The sequence below is a fragment of the Emys orbicularis genome, chromosome 11, assembly GCF_028017835.1.
Source record: "Emys orbicularis isolate rEmyOrb1 chromosome 11, rEmyOrb1.hap1, whole genome shotgun sequence".
NCBI lineage: Eukaryota > Metazoa > Chordata > Testudines > Emydidae > Emys > Emys orbicularis.
The window spans coordinates 79,124,630-79,146,282 of record NC_088693.1 but is presented as its reverse complement, the minus strand read 5'-3'; the positions used below and the strand labels follow the sequence as shown (position 1 = coordinate 79,146,282).

Genomic DNA, 21,653 nt, shown 5'->3' with positions numbered 1-21,653 from the left:
TACAAATTGCCTACTTCTAAACAGGTTTTGTACACTATAGACTAAATTTCTTAACTTACAAATACTTATTTTTTGTTTCCAGTTTCCAGTGGTAAAAAATGATGACTTTACAATGCATGTAAATGGGAGGTAAAGGTATTTTAAAAAACAGAATAAAAAGCTGTATGTTAAAAACCAGGTCACAGGCTAATAAATACGTACATCAAAGACATGAAGTTTTCAGCAGCTGGTTTTAAAGAGCAAGGAAGAAGGGAAAAGCTAGCTGTCCAAAATCCATTCTGGCTTTGTCACCTATATGCTCTGCAATTAAACCTCTGCAATTAAAAAAAACAACAAAAAACACGCTAACAGAAGAGCAGAAATTAACTTTGTAGCTTTTTTTGATTAAATTAAGCTACAGGCTAAAAAAATGCAGTGTAAAACCTAATGCAATCTACATGTTTTCATGCACTTGCTTATATTGCATTAAAAAAGGGAATTATTTCTAACCCAGAAAAATATGAGTCATCTGGTACTGTTAAAGACAGCCTTACTGAATTTTTTTCTACAGTAAAAGGATTTTCTAGAGAAGTAAACCAAAATTATTTTTATAACAAAATATAGAATTATTGTAGCAACTTATCATTGACTTCCAATATTTGAGCAAAACATAACATCGATTTGCTAGTTAGTTTCAAAGTGTCAAAAAGATGCTTTGACAGCTGATGCCAGAAAATGATGCCGGACGCCAGGATTTCCAGAATTGTTCCAAAGTGATGTGCAGTCCATGGATTAGACAGTGAGAGAAAACTGATCCTGCTCGATTGGTTTCTCCACCCAGGCTCCAAGCCCTGCCTTCAGGAACGCTTTCAACAAACACTCTTTGGCAGTTTGATACTTAGTGGCCACCTGCTTAGTGTCATGGTACAGGTTCGGTTTGAGGATCTTTGAGCGCAGGCTAGAGGAAAGCTGCACAAATAGAAAAAGAAAGAAAACAAACTATCACACAAAGCCGTTCCAGGAACCAGAATCAAGGAAAACGAGAGAATGAGTGCAGCAATTTGAAAGAACGACAAACACTGTATTCTACCCTTTTTGGATAGAACATTACTGTTGATTTGTATCCAACTACATATCACTTCACAGCTCATAGCAAAACTATTGGTCCAGTGGGAACCCTGAGGATCTACTCATTTCCATAAGCACCTTGAAGGTCAAATTGAAACCATCATCATATTGCTTGATAGCAACTGGCTGGAATTCTCTTTGAAACTCACCCTTCTACTCTTCATGAGACAGTTCCCACTCACCTTTGTGGTTGCAAAGGCTCCCCTGACAGCAGGGCTGGCGGAGGGAAGCAGGATTCCAGGGAGATACACACCCCCAGTGCCGCATGGGTGGAAGGCCTATGTGTAACCTCCTGTCACCCTCCCTGCCCCATGAAAGGGGGGTGCATTACAGCAGGACCAGCTGAAGTGGCTCTGCAGCTTAACAGGATAGATTAATAAGCGAAATACTGAACAGAAGCTCCCCAAAGCCCGTGGTTCTGCTCCTGCAGAATGTAGAAACTCTGCAGGAGCGGAATTTCCGTTAGCGTCATCTCAGGGAATTTCACCGGTTTTTGGTGAACCTAGATTATTGGTCAACTGTTGCTCAGAAAAATCAAGGCTGTAATAATAACGTTTAGAGTTTTAGGTCAGAAGGGACCATCAGATCATCTAGATCTTACTAATCTGCCAAGCCTGTCTGAAACCTGTCAATTCCCCTTGTACTCTCTGTAGCTCTTTACTGTGTAAAATACACGCTGGCCTTTGACAAAGGCACTTCCTGTGCTCAGTTCAAGCTTTAACCTAGCTGGACACAAATGCAGACTTCCTGAGAATCCGCTCCTGGGGATGCTGGGGCACCAATCCTCCGCCTTCAGACAGATAACTATAAGGCTGATGATGGTTACAGGAGAATTTTCCCTTCCATCCCCCTCTTTGGATTGTTCAAGTCTACTTCTTACTCAAAGAGGTGCAAATGGTGCTTTGAAAACTCGTGCGTCAGATATTGGGGATAACTGGACCCCAGAAAGTCTCTCATCTTTTTCATTTTATTTTTGTTCTGTGAGGCAATGGCAACTCTTTTCTGCGCTACAGGATGATATCTTCAGCAATTTGGACACATCATTCTGCATTTTTCCCTAGATGTAGAATCAATACCATTAAGCATGGATAGGAAAGCATTTTCTCCTGAACTGATGCTTGAAGCTATCAGTTTGTTTCTCATGTTCAGCCAACTATCCCATCTTTCATTAAAGTCAATGTAATTCTTTTTGTTTTCCCTTTAATTTTTCCTGTGTTTTCACTTGCAGCATGCAGAAGTGGATCTGTCTGGAAGAGAACATCCAGGGTGAAGTGCTTTAACCGTTTCTTAAATTGTTCATTTTCTGTTACACTGAAGGTGAAGTTGTTAGCATAAAAGAAGGTTGCAACTTTCTTATAAAGTCCAAATCTGCATTTTTTTTCAGTTGCTGTATAGCATAATCACTGACTGGTCTACTTTGGGATGTCAAAGAAGGACAGAGATTACTGTTGAACAAGGCTTATGTTAAAAAGCTGCTGGAAAGACTGGAACGTAGATTTAAATTATCACTGAGAATATGTTTAGATGGTGATGATAGCATCAAATTTCTCACTTGCACAATCAGTAAACTCATCAATGTTTTGCTTTTCTATTTCAACATAGTTTCCTTCAATGGCACATTTAATCTTGAAGAATCCAGAGAAAAATATTTTTTGCATTCTTTGAGATAAGCACAAATCCTTTCTATCTTGCTATTTTACACATTCGGCAATGGTTACCTTTCACTTTGGAAGAATTATCTGTTTTCGTTACTTTAGTTTATTCAATTGCTTGTTTCCTACCACTTCCCTCAGCATCAGCCAGTTAAATTAATGTACTTATGTCTGCTAATCTCTAAAGACTAATCAGCCCTTTGCAGTATTGACATTTAGAGCTTTCACATTTACTACAGTAGGACTGAGAAACAGCCACCTAGCTAATTCAGCCCCATAAAGACTAACAACTAAGATGAGCTGGCCCAATGCATGTTATTAGGGACGCTGCCTACTCTCCAGAAGTTTCTAGATTCTACTGAACTAGTACCTCATAATGTTTCACAACTCCTCCCAATCCTCTCTCACCAACACCAAGTCATAATGGATTCCACCCACTAGGCAGCACCACTTTGTCAAGCCATCACTTGTGACCCCACCCATTCATATCTGTTCATGAAAATATTTCAGAGTGACACGTTAACAAAGTTGGGGAGGGGAGGAAGAAAAACATTTAAACCTAAGGGGTTATTATTTTTCTGAATAAGGCTTGTTTTTCCCCCACAATCCTGCCTGCTCTACTGCCCTTAAAAAGACAGAAACGTCTTCCTTCCACATATTCTTGTGAGAAGGATCTCTGAACAGTGACAAAGGACTAAGAAAATGGCATGGGGTGAAAGTGAATGACAAGCTTATGCTACAATCTCAGCACCCAGCTGTCTATATTGCAGTATTTCAGTGCCTTGCCACACTACAATAAGAAATGATAGACTCCAAAGGACTGTTGTAGGAATACTGATTCTGCTGAAAAGACTGGCTCAAGGTGCTATTTGCTTCTATCAATACAGATGCTTTGAAGAGAGGACTGGGAGAACCCTAAGGATCATGGTCTACTGCTTGTACCTTTCCATTTTTATAAAGTATCAACTATCATGAGGAAAAGAAATCCAAACTTTCAAAAAGCAATTCTTTGACCTTTACCTGCACCTCCTGGGGAAGACCAGGGGAAAAAAACCTGGCCCCCTTAAGCCACTACCTTTGACTTCAATGGGGCTAGGCTTTTACCCACATGTTCTCAAACAGGAACCTTAGTATTCTGTGTGCTGGGCTCCAGAAGAGCTACTGAAAGAGTCTATCTTGTCCAGTACATTAAAATTATAAGCAAAGCTCGAAGGAGTCAACATTTTTACTTTACTTGTTCTAGAGGCAGGTAATTAGATCTTCACATACATTTACACTAGAAATGATCATAGTAAAGAAAATGTGGAACAAAGACATCTCTCTTCCCCATTTTTACCCAATTACTAACCAGCACATCACAAGCTTTTATTAGAAAGGTGGTTATGAGATTGCGCAAAATTGAAACCCAACAGTAAAAAAATACTCCAATCTTTGGACATATACCTTTGCATGAATACGCATCCAGCGACTGTACAAAGCGTGCTTACAAAGACGAGATGCACGACCCATCTCATCCTTGCCAGTTGTGGCATTAATAACTTCAAGACCAGTGTCTCCTACTGTCCAGTTTACACTGAAATTAGGTGCTTTTCCTGGTTGGCGGGCTTCTGCGTTGCTAATACCTGAAAGGGAAGAGGGACACAATAATGAAAATGTGAAAATTCCTGCTCAGTTGTTTATAGATGAAGGAGTGATTGGATAGTGCTATACAAATCATATTGTTAGGCATTCTTACAGCTGTGGTTCTAAAATACCTCCATGATTTTCAACAGCTACTTCAGGATTTAGCCACGCCCATTCCATTACTATTTATGGGGAATGTGCAGCTAAAATGTCATCTCCTGCTATCACGCTCAGTTGTGCATGTCTGCTTTATCAGAAATCTGAAAATCCATGCATGCTTGTATTGGTGATGGTAGGGAAGGTAAAGAGATTACAGAAAGATCTGTAACAAGATCACATCAAACAGTAATACTGGAGCATCACAGTATGCAATACACCTTGGGTTGATCTTAGTTTAGCTCATAAACTAAGCAGATTTGGGCCTATTCAGTAGCTGAATAGAGGAATGCCCAGGTTCCACAGAGTCTCACTAGTAACCCTGTACTGTACGTGTCTGAATATTATTAAGTAGAATTAATGTCCTTAATCAATTCCCACTCCTGGTGCTAGCAATACAGTGCTGTTGCAGCTATCAGAGATTCATAGATTCCAAGGCCAGAGGAGACCACTATGATCATCTAGTCTGACCTGCTGTATAGCACAGGCCAGATAACTTCCTCACAGTAATTCCTAGAGCAGAGCTCATAATAAAACATCCCGTCTTGATTTAAATATTGTCAGTGATGGAGAATCCACCACAACCCTTGGGAAATTGTTCCAATGGTTAAGTACTCTGTTTAAAATGTACGCCTTATTTCCAGTTTGAATTTGTCTAGCTTTAACTTCCAGCCATTGTATCATGTTAGACCTTTCTCTGCTAGGCCGAAGAGCCCATTATTAAATATTTGTTCCCAATGTAGGTATTTATAGACTGTAATCAAATCACCCCTTAACCTTATCTTTGTTGAGCTAAATACCTTGAGTTCTTTGAGTCTATAAAGAGAGGTTACTCACCTTGTGCAGTAACTGGAGTTATTCAAGATTTGTGTCCCTGTGAGTGCTCCACCTCAGGTGTGCCTGTGCCCTGCGCCTTTGATCACAGCAATGCCTCTTCAGCCCACGCATGCATCCTAGACATCCTTGTGCCCCACACTGAGGTTATATGGGGCTGTGTGGGCGAACTGCCCTCAGTTCCTTCTCCTCTGCAAAGTCCCAAAAGGGAGACACTGAAGCAGCAGAGGAGGAGGGTGGGTAGCAGATCACCCACAGCGGTACACATCTCAGAGCACTCCAGCTACTGCACAAGGTGAGTATCCTCTCCTCCTTCTCTGAGTAGCATCTCTGTGGGTGCTCTGCTTCAGGTGTTTCCTAAGCAGTACCCCGCTAAGGATGCAGGTGGTTCGGAACAGAGTCCAATACAGAGGAGAGAACTGCATTGCTCACAGCAGTGTCATATCTTGCAGCAAGGACCAAGGCATAATGGATAGAAAAAGTATGAACAGAGGACCAAGTTGCCGCTCTCTGGAGGTCTGCAATTGGTACATCTTTAAGTCAGGCTACAGGTGCAGATAGTGCTCTTGTTGAATGTGCAATCACTCTCAAAGGGGTTGAAAATGAGTTCAGTTGTAACAGATCTTGATACATCCAGAGATCTACTTTGATAACCCCTGTTTTGAAATAACAGAATGCTTGTTTCGGTCCACAAAGGATACAAATAGTCTTGGAGATCTTCTATAAGGTTTGGTCCTATCTAAGTAAAAAGCTAATGCCCTCCTGACATCTAGGGTATGGAACATGGCTTCTTGATTAGTCTTGGGGAAAAACAGGAGATGAATGATTAATTCATTCTGAAGACACCCAAGGTAAAAATCTTGGATGGGCCCATAGCAAAATCTTCTCTCTGATGAATACCATAAATGTGTGTGTGGGTGTCTGGCATTAAAGCCCCTAATTCCCCAGCCCTTTGGGCAGAAGTGATTGCCACCAGGAAGGCTGTCCTCACTGAATAAACTAACAAAGAACATGTAGCTAGTGGCTCAAAAGGATGCTTCAACTGGTCTCCACTCTCCATTCTTTTTTGCTTGGAGAATGCACATGGCTGAGAAGTAGCTACAGATGAATGAGGTTTCTTTTTAGAGTATCTTGGCCTGTTGGAAAGGGGCTCAGCTGGTCTATGACAAGTTGAATACGGGGCTGGTGTGCTCTCTGTGCCATCTGAGACCTACTAAATCTCCTCTTATTTACAAGAATACAAATCCCTAAGGATCACAGTGTATCCTTTAAAGTGTGGAGATATGTATCCATTGAGTCTGCACAGAGCTTGCAACCATCAAAAGGGAGGTCTTCAATGGTGCGCTGAACCCCTCTTGGGAAGCCCAAGATCTGCAACCAAGACACTCTTCTTATGACCACTGGAGTGGATACAGATTGTGCTGCAGTATCTGCAGCATCCAAGGAGGCCTGGAGGGATGTCTTTGCCAGGAACTGACCCTGTTGTATAATCACCTTAAATTGGTCACAATGTTCCTCTGGCAGGTGCTCAATAAAATACTATTTTTTTTGTAGTTCAAATAGTCATATTTGGCCATGAGCACCTGATGATTTGCTATTCTGAACTGAAGTGTAGCTGAAGAGTAAGACTCCTGTATATGGGGTGGACTTTGAGCTATGCTGTCTGCCTTGTTCACAAATGGACTCCACTTCCAGGGAATTCGGAGCTGGGTGAAAAAATGGAAACTCTGATTCTCTGGCAGGGACATAATGCTTTTTGCAGGTAGGCAGTGCGGTAGTTGGGGATTGCCAAACAGTTTTAGCAGGCCCCATAAGCGCTTCATGGACCAGAGTGGTAATCTTCATAAATGAAGAGGTCTGTAAAGTATATAGCAGTTTATGGTGGGACTCCTGAACTTGCTCTAGAGGAATTTGTTGAATGTCAGCAATTTGCTTCAGCAGTTCCTGAAACTACTTGAAGTCATCCACCACAGAAGGTGATGGAGGCATCACAGCTTCATCAGGTGAGGAGGAAGAAATACTAGTAAGAAGTGTCACCTCTTTATCCGCTCTTGCTTCTTGCTCCCCAAAGGTCTCCTCCTCTGGCACAGGTGGTGGTAGAGGATGTTGAGGAGAATGGGCCCTTCTCTGCTCCCTCAGGTGGTGTGAAGATTGTCATCAACAATTTGCAACACAGAACATCCAAAGATCCCATCAAGGCCACTCAGGGGGACAAATGACATAGGTGGAGGTAATCACGTTGATGCCATTTGAGGTCTATTCTCATCTAATATGTCAGCTTGGAGGGAGAGAGATGAATCTTAGAATAGACAGGGGATCTCTGAACCAATATGTGAGAGTCTGAGGTGTCTTCTTCCACATACTACAAGGGGGGGAGGCAGATAGCTGTTCCACTTGCAAAGTAGATGAGGGTGAGTATGGTACTCTAGGAGCCAGAGGGGTGAGAGAATCTTGATGCTGATAACCCCCAGCACTTGTTAACAGAGGAGATTCTGGCTCCGATGATACCATCAGGCCTTTAGGGTACCTAAATTCTTGTGGTACTGATGGTATCAAATATTGGGTCGAGTGCGGACCTGTGGAGGATGTCTTCAGTTGTGATGCAGGTGGTTGGCATGGGTGTGAGTCAGCTCCAATTCCATTGGTACCATGGGTAGCCGAGCAGTCTTTGGTACCACTGACTTTCTGGTTATAGATACGGAGTGTTGTTCAGGGATGGACTCAGAACTTTTCTCAACTGTGTCTCTGCCACTTTGGGTATGGATACCCAAGATCGGTACCGAGTGTCTCTAAGATGACTGAGTCCACTTTGCATTTGCAGCGCCAGCATCACTTGGAGCCTGTGTGGAACTCCTCTTGGGATCTGAGGTCTCCATAGTCTGCTTGTGCATCGGTGATTGATATTTTCTTGAAGATTTATTCCTCACCTCCTCTGACAGCCAGATATTGAGACTGAGGTCTGTGGTACTGTAGATGTACTTGGTGGTGCAATACCACCTATATGTCTTGCAGCCTCCAGTGACTGAGATCTTGATGTTGACAGGGCACTAGCGGTACTCGGGGGTCTACATATGTGTGTGTGGGGGGGCCCTTCACCCATGGATCCAAAGCTGATCATAAAGCTTTCTCCATCATGAGGAGTTTAAATTTGCTCTCCCTATTTTTTCTGGCTCTACCCTTGAAGGACATGCAGGTCTTGCACTTACTGGGGATATGAGTATCACCCAAACAGCAGAGTAGGGTGACCAGATGTCCCGATTTTATAGGGACAGCCCCGATTTTGGGGGCTTTTTCTTATATAGGCACCTATTACCCCTCATCCCCTGTCCCGATTTTTTACACTTCCTATCTGGTCACCCTACAGCAGAGACACTAGGAATGGAATAGCCTCATGTCAGGAGAGGCACTTTTTGAATCCCAGGGAGCCCAGCATTCTCGTGTAAATAAACAAAAACTGACCCCTATGAAGGGAAAAATCTTAACCACTATCTAACTATATCTACGAATAATTTTTTTAAGGGAAAGGGGAAAAAAAGGGGGGGGGGTAAACAAATGTTCCTACAACTAAAAACACTAAAAAGGTATCTAATTATATGCTAAGTAACTAATTGCTGAATACTACAGAGAATAGACATAGGTAAACTCTGTCTCAGGCCCAAAGTGTTTAAGAAGGAACAAAGAGTGGTTCACCCACACAATCCCATATAGCCTTGGTGTGGGGCACAAGGATGTGTGGGGCACATGTATGGGCCACATGGGCAATGTTACCCAATCAAAGGCACAGGTGCGCCCACAAGAACACTACTCAAAGAAGACAGCATGTTTTCTAATCCTTTAATCATTCTTGTGGTTCTCCTGTTGATAAATTGGACCCTCTCCAATTTATCAACAACCTTCTTGTATTGTGGACACCAATACTGGAGACAGCATTCCAGCAGCAATTACACGTGTGCCATACAGAGGTGAAATAACATTTCTTCTCCCACTTGAGATCCCCTGTTTATGCATCCAAGTTTTGAATTAGTCCTTTTGGCCACAGCGTTGCACTGGGAGCTCATGATCAGCTGATTATCCACCACAACCCCCCAAATCTTTTTCAGAGTCACTGCTTCATGGGATAGAGTTACCTGTCTTGAAATGAGACATAAAACTGAGATCCAGACCACTCATGGTCATTCATGATTAAGGCTAAGATCTTAGAATCATAGAAGATTAGAGTTGGAAGAGACCTCAGGAAGTCATCTAGTCCAACCCCCTACTCAAAGCAGGACAAACCCCAACTAAATCATCCCAGCCAGGGCTTTGTCAACCTGGGCCTTAAAAACCTCTAAAAATGGAGATTCCACCACCTCCCTAGGTAACCCATTCCAGTGCTTCACCAGCCGCCTAGTGAAATAGTGTTTCCTAATATTAATAATGTAATTCCTCATGATGTAACCTAGACCTCCCTCACTGCAACTTGAGACCATTGCTTCTTGTTCTGTCATCTGGTACCACTGAGAACAGTCCAGCTGAATCCTCTTTGGAACCCCCCTTCAGGTAGTTGAAAGCTGCTATCAAATCCCCCCTCACTCTTCTCTTCTGCAGACTAAATAAGCCCAGTTCCCTCAGCCTCTCCTCAAAAGTCATGTGCCCCAGCCCCCTAATGATTTTTGTTGCCCTCCACTGGACTCTCTCCAATTTGTCCACATCCTTTCTGTAGTGGGGGGCCCGAAACTGGACGTAGCACTTCAGATGTGGCCTCACCAGTGCCGAATAGAGGGGAATAATCACGTCCCTCGATCTGCTGGCAATGTTCCTACTAATGCAGCCCAATATGCCGTTAGCCTTCTTGGCAACAAGTGCACACTGTTGACTCATATCCAGTTTCTTGTCAACTGCAATCCCCAGGTCCTTTTCTGCAGAACTGACGCTTAGCCAGTCGGTCTCCAGCCTGTAGCAGTGCATGGGATTCTTCCATCCTAAGTGCAGGACTCTGCACTTGTCCTTTTTGAACCTCATCAGATTTCTTTTGACTCCAATTTGTCTAGGTCACTTGGACCCTATCCCTACCCTCCAGTATATCTACTTCTCCCCCCAGCTTAGTGTCATCCACGAACTTGCTGAGGGTGCAATCCATCTTATCATCCAGATCATTAATGAAGATGTTGAACAAAACTGGCCCCAGGACCGACCTCTGAGGCACTCCGCTTGATACTGGCTGCCATCTAGACATCGAGCTGTTGATCACTACCCGTTGAGCCCGATGATCTAGCCAGCTTTCTATCCACCTTATAGTCCATTCATCCAATCCATACTTTTTTAAACTTGCTGACAAGAATACCGTGGGAGACTGTATCAAAAGCTTTGCTAAAGTCAAGATATATCACGTCCACCACTTTCCCCATATACACAGAGCCAGTTATCTTATCATAGAAGGCAATCAGGTTGGTGAGGCATGACTTGCCCTTGGTGAATCCATGTTGACTGTTCCTGATTATCATTCTCTCCTCCAAGTGCTTCAAAATGAATTCCTTGAGGACCTGCTGCATGATTTTTCCAGGGACTAAGGTGAGGCTGACTGGTTTGTAGTTCCCCGGATTCTCCTTCTTCCCTTTTTAAAAGATGGACACTATATTTGCCTTTTCCCAATCATCCGGGACCTCCCCCGATCGCGACGAGTTTTCAAAGATAATGGCCAATGGCTCTGCAATCACATCAGCCAACTCCCTCAGCACCCTCAGGTTCATTAGATCCAGCCCCATGGACTTGTGCATCTCCAGTTTTTCTAAATAGTCCTTAACCTGTTCGTTCACCACTGAGGGCTGCTCACCTCCTCTCCATACTGTGCTGCCCAGGGCAGCAATCTGGGAGCTGACCTTGTCTGTGAAGACCGAGGCAAAAAAAAGCATTGAGTACTTCAGCTTTTTCCACATCCTCTGTCACTAGGTTGCCTCCCTCATTCAGAAAGGGTCCCACACTTTCCTTGACCTTCTTCTTGTTGCTAACATACCTGTAGAAACCCTTTTTGTTACCCTTCACATGCCTTGTTAGCTGCAACTCCAATTGTGCTTTGGCCTTCCTGATTATACCCTGATAGGTTTCAGAGTAGCAGCTGTGTTAGTCTGTATCCGCAAAAAGAACAGGAGTACTTGTGGCACTTTAGAGACTAACAAATTTATTAGAGCATAAGCTTTCGTGGGCTACAACCCACTTCTTCGGATTATACCCTGGCATGCTTGAGCAATATTTTTATACTCCTCCCTAGTCATCTGTCCAAGTTTCCACTTCTTGTAAGCTTCCTTTTTGTGTTTAAGCCCACCGAAGATTTCTCTGTTAAGCCAAGTTGGTCGCCTGCCATATTTGCTATTCTTTCTGCACATTTGGATGGTTTGTTTCTGCGCCCTCAATAAGGCTTCTTTAAAATACAGGCAGCTCTCCTGGACTCCTTTCCCCCTCATATTAGCCTCCCAGGAGATCCTGCCCATCAGTTCTCCGAGGGAGTCAAAGTCTGCTTTTCTGAAGTCCAGGGTCCATATTCTGCTGCTCTCCTTTCTTCCTTTTGTCAGGATCCTGAACTCGACCATCTCATGGTCACTGCTGTCCAGGTGCCACCCACTCCTACTTCCCCTGCCAATTCTTCCCTGTTTCTAAGGAGCAGGTCAAGAAGATCTCTGCCCCTAGTTGGTTCCTTCAGCACTTGCACCAGGAAGTTGTCCCCGATAACCTCCAAAAACTTCCTGGATTGTCTGTGTTCTGCTGTATTGCTCTCCCAGCAGATGTCAGCAACTTGTCACAGATATTTTTAGTAAAAGTCACGGACAGGTCACAGGTAATAAAGAAAAATTCATGGAAGCCCGTGACCTGTCCCTGATTTTTACTAAAAGTATCCATGACAAAATGGGGAGCCACTAGGCAGCTGCAGGGGCTGGCTGGGAGCTCGGGGGGCCCCCACCCCCCATGGAGGCTCAGAGCTTCAGGGTCCCCTGCTCTCGGTGGCTCGGAGCTGGCTGACACAGGTGGCAGAACTACTCAGAGCAAAACTTGAGCAAAAATCTGCTCAAACTTCCTGTGGGTAAAGGACTTTTCACTCCCTCCATTTCCCCATGTAAGATTGCAACTTGGGGGCACACACTGAACATGACAACTTCTAAACAGCTACTGTAATATGCTTCAGGAGCATAACAGATACTAGCAGTTATATAACATATCTTCCATATACACATCAACAGAGAAGGCCTACTCTTTCTTATGCTGCAATGAGTGTGTAGACAACCATGCATAAGAACTACTGACTACTGTTAATTTAGCTTGCACACATTATAAAAGGTCCCCCAAACAAGGTCCCTGCTTCCGCTGACTTTGGAGAGACCAGGATTAGGCCCAGCAACTTTTATACAAGTCACAAATTTGATTATAAATTACCTTTCAGATGTATCCATTATCTCCTGTCTCATGTTGGATACAAATCAATGATTCTTTTAAAAAAATATTAAAAATTGGATTTTTATGTAAATAATATTTTTATTTACATTAATGTGCTATTTTAAAGAAAATTAACCTATTTAAAATTAAATTTGAAATTATGACCACCTAAGTTAAGATCTAAACGTATTATAATCTAGTGAAATCATTTATTTTAAGGAAATAAAATACTATTCAAGCCTTACATGTTGCTGCCAAAGTTTTAAAGAAAGTCAAACCACTGAACTGGCGGAAATCTCTAGCTAAGCACCTGAAACCAGAGTTTGTTAAGTGCTAACCCAGCTTTTGACTAGCCTCTTCTGCAGGTACAGAGATAATATTGTCTGCATTTCAGTTTACTCAACCAGTTCAGTTCAATAAAAGACGGTTACTCACCGTTGTAACTGTTGTTCTTCGAGATGTGTTGCTCATATCCATTCCAATTAGGTGTGCGCGCGCCGCGTGCACGATCGTCGGAGAATTTTCTACCCTAGCAACACCCGGTGGGTCGGCTGTGGAGCCCCCTGGAGTGGCGCCTTCATGGCGCTGGATATATACCCCAGCCGACCCAGCACCCCCTCAGTTCCTTCTTGCCGGCTACTCCGACAGTGGGGAAGGGGGGCGGGTTTGGAATGGATATGAGCAACACATCTCGAAGAACAACAGTTACAACGGTGAGTAACCGACTTTTCTTCTTCGAGTGCTTGCTCATATCGATTCCAATTAGGTGACTCCCAAGCCCCACCTAGGTGGCGGGGTCGGAGTGAGACATTGCTGTGTGCAAAACCGCTGACCCGAATGCAGCATCGTCTCTGGATTGTTGCACCAGCGCATAGTGAGCAGCGAATGTGTGGACCGATGACCAAACTGCAGCTCTACAAATGTCCTGGATCGGGACTTGAGCCAGGAAGGCAGTCGAGGAGGCCTGGGCCCTCGTGGAGTGAGCGGTGAGGCGCGGCGTCAGGACACCGGACAGGTCGTAGCAAGCACGAATACAGGACGTGATCCAAGAGGACAGGCACTGTGAGGAGACCGGTGAGCCTTTCATCCGGTCGGCCACTGCAACGAAGAGTTGTGTCGTCTTCCTAAACGGCTTTGTACGGTCAATATAGAAAGCCAGGGCCCTGCGTACGTCCAAAGAATGCAAACGCTGGTCTTGGCGAGTAGCGTGTGGCTTCGGATGGAAGACCGGGAGAAATATATCCTGGTTCACGTGAAAAGATGAGACTACCTTGGGAAGAAAGGCAGGGTGGGGGCGAAGCTGCACCTTGTCCTTATGGAACACAGTGTATGGGGGCTCGGACCTAAGCGCTCTGAGTTCAGAAACGCGCCGTGCTGAGGTGATGGCTACAAGGAAGGCTGTCTTCCAGGATAGGTACAGGAGTGAACAGGTAGCCAGTGGCTCGAACGGAGGCCCTGTGAGCTTGGAAAGAACCAGGTTGAGGTCCCACGTCGGAACGGGCTGGCATTGCTGCGGATACAGTCGGTCTAAGCCCTTGAGGAATCTAACGACCATCGGGTTAGAGAAGACCGAGGAAGCGAGTTCTCCTGGGTGGAACGCCGAAATAGCGGCGAGGTGAACCCTGATTGAAGATATCACCAAGCCCTGTTGTTTTAGGGATAGGAGATATTCAAGTATGAGAGGAATAGGCGCCTGCAAGGGGGACGTAGCTCGTTGCTCGCACCAACAGGAGAACCGTTTCCACTTGGCTAAGTAAGTGGTCCGTGTAGAGGGCTTTCTGCTTCCCAGCAGAATCTGCTGGACGGGCTGCGAGCATTGCCGCTCTGTCCGATTCAGCCATGGAGCATCCAGGCTGTGAGGTGGAGCGATTGCAGGTCGGGGTGACACAGTCGGCCGTGGTCCTGAGAGATGAGATCTGGACACAAGGGAAGCGTGATCGGTGTTTGAACCGATAGCTCTAACAGTGTGGTGTACCAGTGCTGTCTTGGCCAAGCTGGAGCGACTAGAATTACCTGTGCCTGGTCTCTGCGGAGCTTGAGCAGTACCCTGTGGACCAGTGGAAATGGAGGGAAAGCGTAGAACAGGTGGTCTTTCCAGGTTAGAAGGAACGCGTCCGACAGAGAGCCCAGAGCTCGCCCTTGTAGGGAGCAGAATGCATAGCACTTCCTGTTGGCAAACAGGTCGACCTGGGGAAATCCCCACCTCTGGAAGACGGAATAGATGATGTCCGGGCGAATTGACCACTCGTGTGTCTGGAAGGACCTGCTGAGACGGTCCGCTAGCGTATTCTGGACTCCAGGAAGAAACGATGCCGTGAGATGTATCGAGTGGGCGATGCAGAAGTCCCACAGGCGAATGGCCTCTTGGCATAGAAGCGACGAGCGGGCTCCTCCTTGCTTGTTGATGTAAAACATGGCCGTGGTGTTGTCGGTGAGAACTAACACACAATGGCCCTGTAGGAGATTGAGAAATGCCTGGCATGCCAGGCGCACCGTCATCAGCTCTCGAACATTGATGTGCAGGGCTAGTTGGGGTGCGGTCCACAGGCCCTGGGTATGGTGCTCCCCGAGGTGAGCGCCCCATCCTAGAGAAGAAGCGTCTGTGACCAGGTGCAGGGAGGGTTGTGGGGCGTGAAACGGCACTCCTGCGCAAACCGCCTTGCGATCCAACCACCAGGTGAGGGAGGTCAAGACCGAGCTCGGAACCGTGACCACCATGTTTAGGTTGTCCCGATGAGGACGGTACACCGATGATACCCAGGCCTGAAGTGGGTGAAGCCGCAATCTGGCATGCCTGGTTACGTAAGTGCACGAGGCCATGTGACCCAACAGGGCGAGGCACGTCCTTATTGTGGTAACCGGAAAGGCCCTGAGCCCTTGAATGACGCTTGTGACGGTATGAAAGCGATTGTCTGGTAGAATAGCTCGGGCACGTCTGGAGTCTAGGATTGCTCCAATAAATTCTATCCTCTGGGTTGGCTCTAGAGTGGACTTCTCTTTGTTGAGTAGAATGCCCAACTCGTGGAATGTTTGTATTATTATGTGGACGTGAGCTTGAACTTGGTCTCTGGTGCGGCCGCGTACCAGCCAGTCGTCTAAATACGGGAACACCTGTATCCCTTGTCGACGAAGGTATGCTGCGACGACCGCCATACATTTTGTGAACACTCTGGGAGCCGAGGACAAGCCGAAGGGAAGGACTGCAAATTGGTAGTGCACCTTGTTTACCACAAATCGCAGGAAGCGCCTGTGAGGCGGATAGATCGCTATATGAAAATATGCGTCCTTCATGTCGAGGGCGGCGAACCAGTCTCCAGGATCCAGGGAAGGGATAATGGTCCCCAATGATACCATGCGGAACTTCAACTTTACTATGAATTTGTTGAGTCCGCGTAAGTCTAAGATGGGTCGCAGACCCCCTTTTGACTTGGGGATCAGGAAGTAGCGGGAATAAAACCCCCTGCCCCTTAACTCTGGCGGAACCTCCTCTATGGCCCCCATAGAGAGGAGCCCAAAAACCTCCTGTGTAAGGAGATGCTCGTGAGAAGGGTCCCTGAAGAGGGACGGGGAGGGGGAGTGGGAGGGGGGGACGAAGAAAACTGGAGAGCGTATCCCCTCTCCACCGTGCGAAGGACCCAACGGTCCGAGGTTATAAGGGACCAAGCACGGTGGAAACGGGAGAGGCGATCCCGAAAGGAGGGAGCTGGATCCTGGGTAGTGGCTGGGGCGCCGTCCTCGACCGCACCTTCAAAAGTTCTGCCTAGGGCCTGAAGGTGGCCTAGGCGGCCCCTGGTTCTGACCGGGTTGAGGGCCGGTCGACCTTCGCCTACCACCTCGGCCCCGCCTTCTGGCGAAGTCCTGTCTCGGACGAGGCGGGGGAGGGTAGAACCTTTGAGGCTGGGGCCTAAAGGGTCTGCGCTGGGGCCCTGGGACATGCATCCCCAGGGAGCGCATGATCGTTCTCGAGTCCTTGAGGCTCTGCAACCGAGAGTCCATCTTCTCTGAGAACAGCCCGTGGCCCTCAAAGGGTAAATCCTGCAGGGTCTGCTGCAGTTCCGGCGGCAAGCCTGAGACCTGGAGCCAGGAGACTCGCCGCATGGCGATACCTGAGGCCAGCGTCCTTGCGGCCGAGTCCGCTATGTCCAAGGAGGCCTGTAAGGAGGTCCGTGCCACCTTCTTACCCTCCTCCACTAAGGCCCCGAACTCTTCCCTTGAGTCTTGGGGAACTAACTCTTTAAATTTCCCCATAGAGTTCCAGGAATTAAAGTTGTAGCGGCTCAAGAGCGCCTGCTGGTTGGCCGCTCTGAGTTGTAGCCCTCCCGCTGAATACACCTTATGCCCAAACAAATCGAAGCGCTTAGCGTCCTTCGATTTGGGCGCTGCAGCCTGCTGGCCGTGACGCTCCCGTGCGTTCACCGATGACACCACTAGTGAACACGGTTGGGGATGAGTATATAGGTACTCATAGTCCTTGGAAGGGACAAAGTACTTCCTTTCCACCCCTCTGGCTGTGGGTGGAATAGAGGCAGGAGTTTGCCATATTGTAGTGGCATTAGCCTGAATCGTGCGTATCAGAGGTAATGCCACCCTGGATGGGGCATCAGCCGAGAGGATGCTCACCACCGGGTCCTGTACCTCTACTATCTCCTCCGCCTGGAGATCCATATTACGCGCCACCCTACGTAATAGGTCCTGGTGGGCACGAAGATCTATCGGGGGCGGACCTGTGGCGGTTGTGCCCACCACCGCCTCATCTCGGGAAGATGAGGAGGATGCCTCAGGTGGCAAGGGGTCTAATGACGGGTCCTGCTCCAGGGGTCCCTGAAGCGGAGCATCTCCTGCCCCTAGGTCCAGGGCCTCAGGTGGTGTAGGCACGGGAGCCTCCATGCCCCCTGGGGGAGGGCGGGAGATAGTGGCCTCCGGGACCCTCGGCTCAGAACGTGCCGAGCGAGAGGCTGATGGTGGAGCCCCCTGCGCCTGGTGATAGGCCCACGGGGTCCAGAACGACCAGTGCGTAGGTCCCTGTGCAGGGTCCTTGGCCACCTCCTGCCAGTGGCCCAAGTCAGCCGTAGCAGCCTGACCCTGAGGAGGGTATGCCGATCTGGAGGCCCCATCGGAGGAACGAGATGCTGATCTCGAGGGCCAAGGCGGTGCCGAACGCGTCGAAACCGGCTCCGGATGGTACGGTGCCGATCGGTGCCGGTCCTGAGGTGATCGGTCCCTGCGCGGTGCCGGTGAGCGGTACCGGGATCGGGATCGGTGCCGGTGGCCATGCCGGTGCCGAGATCTGGATCTTGACCGAGACGACGACGACCGCGAGTAGACCTGGTACCGGGAGCGGCCCCTCGAACTCGAGCGGCGCTCGTACCGGTGCCGAGAACTACGTCTGGAGTCCGATCGGTACCGATGATCGTGACGGTGCCGAGACGTAGAGCGGTGCCGCGAAGAAGATCTTGGCCGTAAGTACGACCGGTGCCGAGGCGATAGTCGGCGCCGGGACTGCGAGCGGCGTCGGGACCTGCTCCGAGACCTGGAGCGGTGCCGTGAGTCCACGTCCGGAGACGGTGGGCGCACCAGGGCAGGCTTGCCCCTGGATTGTACTGCGCGAGGAGCCGACGGTGCCGGAGGTTGGGGCGGTGCCGGCTCCGTGAGAGCAATAAGGTCTCTCGCCATCGCGAAGGTCTCTGGGGTGGAAGGAAGACAAGGCTCCACCGCCGACCGAGGTGGTGATTCAGTCCGCACCGGACTCAACGGCCGCGGTGCCGGAGTCGACGGTGTAGCAGGCACTTGCTTCTGGCGGTCCAAAGGCGGACGCGGCTCTACCCCCGGCACTGGGGGAGCCGGCGACTTCAGGACAGCAGTCTCCTGCGCCTTACGGGACTTCTTGTGTCCCGGAGACAGGGACCGGCGCCAAGGTCCCTGTGGCGGGCGCGGTGCCGAAGGAGGCCGGTGCCATGAGGGCTTGTCCGATTCTGCCCGCGGTGCAGTACCGGTCGGTGCCGCAGGGGCGCTGCGCACCGAGGCACTCGGTGCCGGGGCTGGGCGCGCCGAGGGAGGATCCGGGCTAAGTGCCGCCTCCATGAGGAGCTGCCTAAGCCTGAAGTCCCGCTCCTTTTTGGTTCTTGGTCTGAAGGCCTTACAGATCTTACACTTATCTGTCTGATGGGACTCTCCGAGACACTTCAGACACGAGTCATGCGGATCACTCGTAGGCATAGGCTTAGCGCAGGACGCGCACGGCTTAAAGCCAGGAGCCTTGGGCATGAGCCCGGCTATGCGCCGGGGGGAAAAGGGGGGAGAACAACCCCCTTAACCCCCGCTAACTATTTACAACTATTAAAAACTAAAAAGAATAACTATCTAACACTATACAACAACTATAACTACAACTATCTTCAATGATAACAGGATAAGCTAGGGAGAGTGGAGAACAGCTATGCCGCGCTCCACAGTTCCAACGACCGTCAGGGGCGGTAAGAAGGAACTGAGGGGGCGCTGGGTCGGCTGGGGTATATATCCAGCGCCATGAAGGCGCCACTCCAGGGGGCTCCACAGCCGACCCACCGGGTGTTGCTAGGGTAGAAAATTCTCCGACGATCGTGCACGCGGCGCGCGCACACCTAATTGGAATCGATATGAGCAAGCACTCGAAGAAGAACTAGTTCATTCAAAGTTGAGAAAACAACTGGGGTTTGAAAAAGCACAAATGTTTTTTCCTCTTCCAAATTATGAACAAAAATGAGGTGTGAGGCCACTATCATGAATAGTTCCATCTTTCTTTTATATAGCTTGGGCCTTTGATGTTCAGATTCTGAGAACAGATAATCAGGAGACAATGGTCCCCTCCCTCAGGGTGTAGCTTCAAAAGCTTCCCACCTCTGCATAACTAGAGGTGGGAAATTTGCATTCATCTCTTAGAGATTTCCCAGGAAATCCACTTCATGCATATTGTCCCAAAAGACCATTCTTGTCTGCCACATTGTTCAGTATAGTCCTCTGATCATTCATGCCCACAATAATACATTAAAATACAATGGTCACCAAAGATACTTAAACTTAATTCTATAAAGTTTTTCAAGGATATTACAGGAAATTGCCATATCTGTCACAGTAATATTGGTAGGGCTCTACCAAATTCACAGTTCATTTTGGTCAATTTCATGGTCATAGGATTTTAAAAATCGTAAATTTCACGACTTCAGCTATTTAAATCTGAATTTTTACGGTGTTGTAATTCTCATAGACTCATAGACTCATAGACTTTAAGGTCAGAAGGGACCAATATGGTCATCTAGTCTGACCTCCCACATGATGCAGGCCACAAAAGCTGACCCACCCACAACAGAATCCTCCAGCCTGCGACCCCTGCCCTATGCTGCGGAGGAAGGCGAAAAACCTCCAGGGCCTCTGCCAATCTACCCTGGAGGAAAATTCCTTCCCGACCCCAAATATGGCGATCAGCAGTACCCCGAGCATACAGGCAAGATTCTACAGCCGGACCCTCATTTTACCCGCGATGGCACGTTAATGCCTAATTGACTAAAATCACGTTATCCCATCAAACCATTCCCTCCATAAACTTATCAAGCCTAATCTTGAAGCCAGAGAGGTCTTTCGCCCCCACCGTTTCCCTCGGAAGGCTGTTCCAAAATTTCACCCCTCTGACGGTTAGAAACCTTCGTCTAATTTCAAGCCTAAACTTCCCCACGGCCAGTTTATATCCATTCGTTCTCGTGTCTACATTACTACTGAGCTGAAATAATTCCTCTCCCTCCTTGGTATTAATCCCTTTGATATATTTAAAGAGAGCAATCATATCCCCCCTCAGCCTTCTCTTGGTTAGGCTAAACAAACCGAGCTCCTCGAGTCTCCTTTCATAGGAAAGGTTTTCCATTCCTCGGATCATCCTAGTGGCCCTTCTCTGTACCCGTTCCAGTTTGAGTTCATCCTTTTTAAACATAGGAGACCAGAACTGCACACAGTACTCCAAATGAGGTCTCACCAGCGCCTTGTATAACGGAAGCAGCACCTCCCTGTCCCTACTAGAAATACCTCGCCTAACGCATCCCAAGATCGCATTAGCTTTTTTCACAGCCACGTCACATTGCCGACTCATAGTCATCCTGCGATCAACCAGGACTCCGAGGTCCTTCTCCTCCTCCGTCACTTCCAACCTATGCGTCCCTAACTTATAACTAAAATTCTTGTTAGTCATCCCTAAATGCATCACCTTACACTTCTCACTATTACATCTCATCCTATTATTGTTACTCCAATTTACAAGGTCATCCAAGTCTCCCTGCAGAATATCCCGATCCTTCTCCGAATTGGCAATACCTCCCAACTTTGTGTCATCTGCAAACTTTATCAGCCCACACCTACATTCGGTTCCGAGGTCAGTAATGAATAGATTAAATAAAATAGGACCCAAAACCGAACCTTGAGGAACCCCACTGGTGACCTCCCTCCAACCCGACAGTTCACCTTTCAGTACTACCCGCTGCAGTCTCCCCTTTAACCAGTTCTTTATCCACCTCTGGATTTTTGTATCGATCCCCATCTTTTCTAATTTAACCAATAATTCCTCATGCGGCACAGTATCAAACGCTTTACTAAAATCGAGGTAAATTAGATCCACCGCATTTCCTTTATCTAGAAGGTCTGTTACTTTCTCAAAGAAGGAGATCAAGTTGGTTTGGCACGATCTGCCTTTCGTAAACCCATGTTGTAATTTGTCCCAATTGCCATTCACCTCAAGGTCCTTAACTACTTTTTCCTTCAAAATTTTTTCCAAGACCTTGCATACTACAGAAGTTAAACTAACAGGCCTGTAGTTACCCGGGTCACTTTTTTTCCCCTTCTTAAAAATAGGAACCA

General features: G+C 47.5%; 1 protein-coding gene across 1 annotated transcript in view; it reads right to left on the bottom strand.

Moving 5' to 3' along the window:
- Nucleotides 1-771: 771 nt before the first annotated feature.
- Nucleotides 772-21,653, bottom strand: part of ADARB1 (adenosine deaminase RNA specific B1) — a 169,724-nt gene continuing 148,842 nt past the window's right edge. The window contains exons 9-10 of the mRNA XM_065413578.1: nucleotides 4,203-4,381; nucleotides 772-948 (exon numbers count right to left, since the gene is read on the bottom strand). Of these exons, the coding sequence (XP_065269650.1) occupies nucleotides 772-948; nucleotides 4,203-4,381 (356 nt within the window). The remainder of the gene's footprint in view (nucleotides 949-4,202; nucleotides 4,382-21,653) is intronic.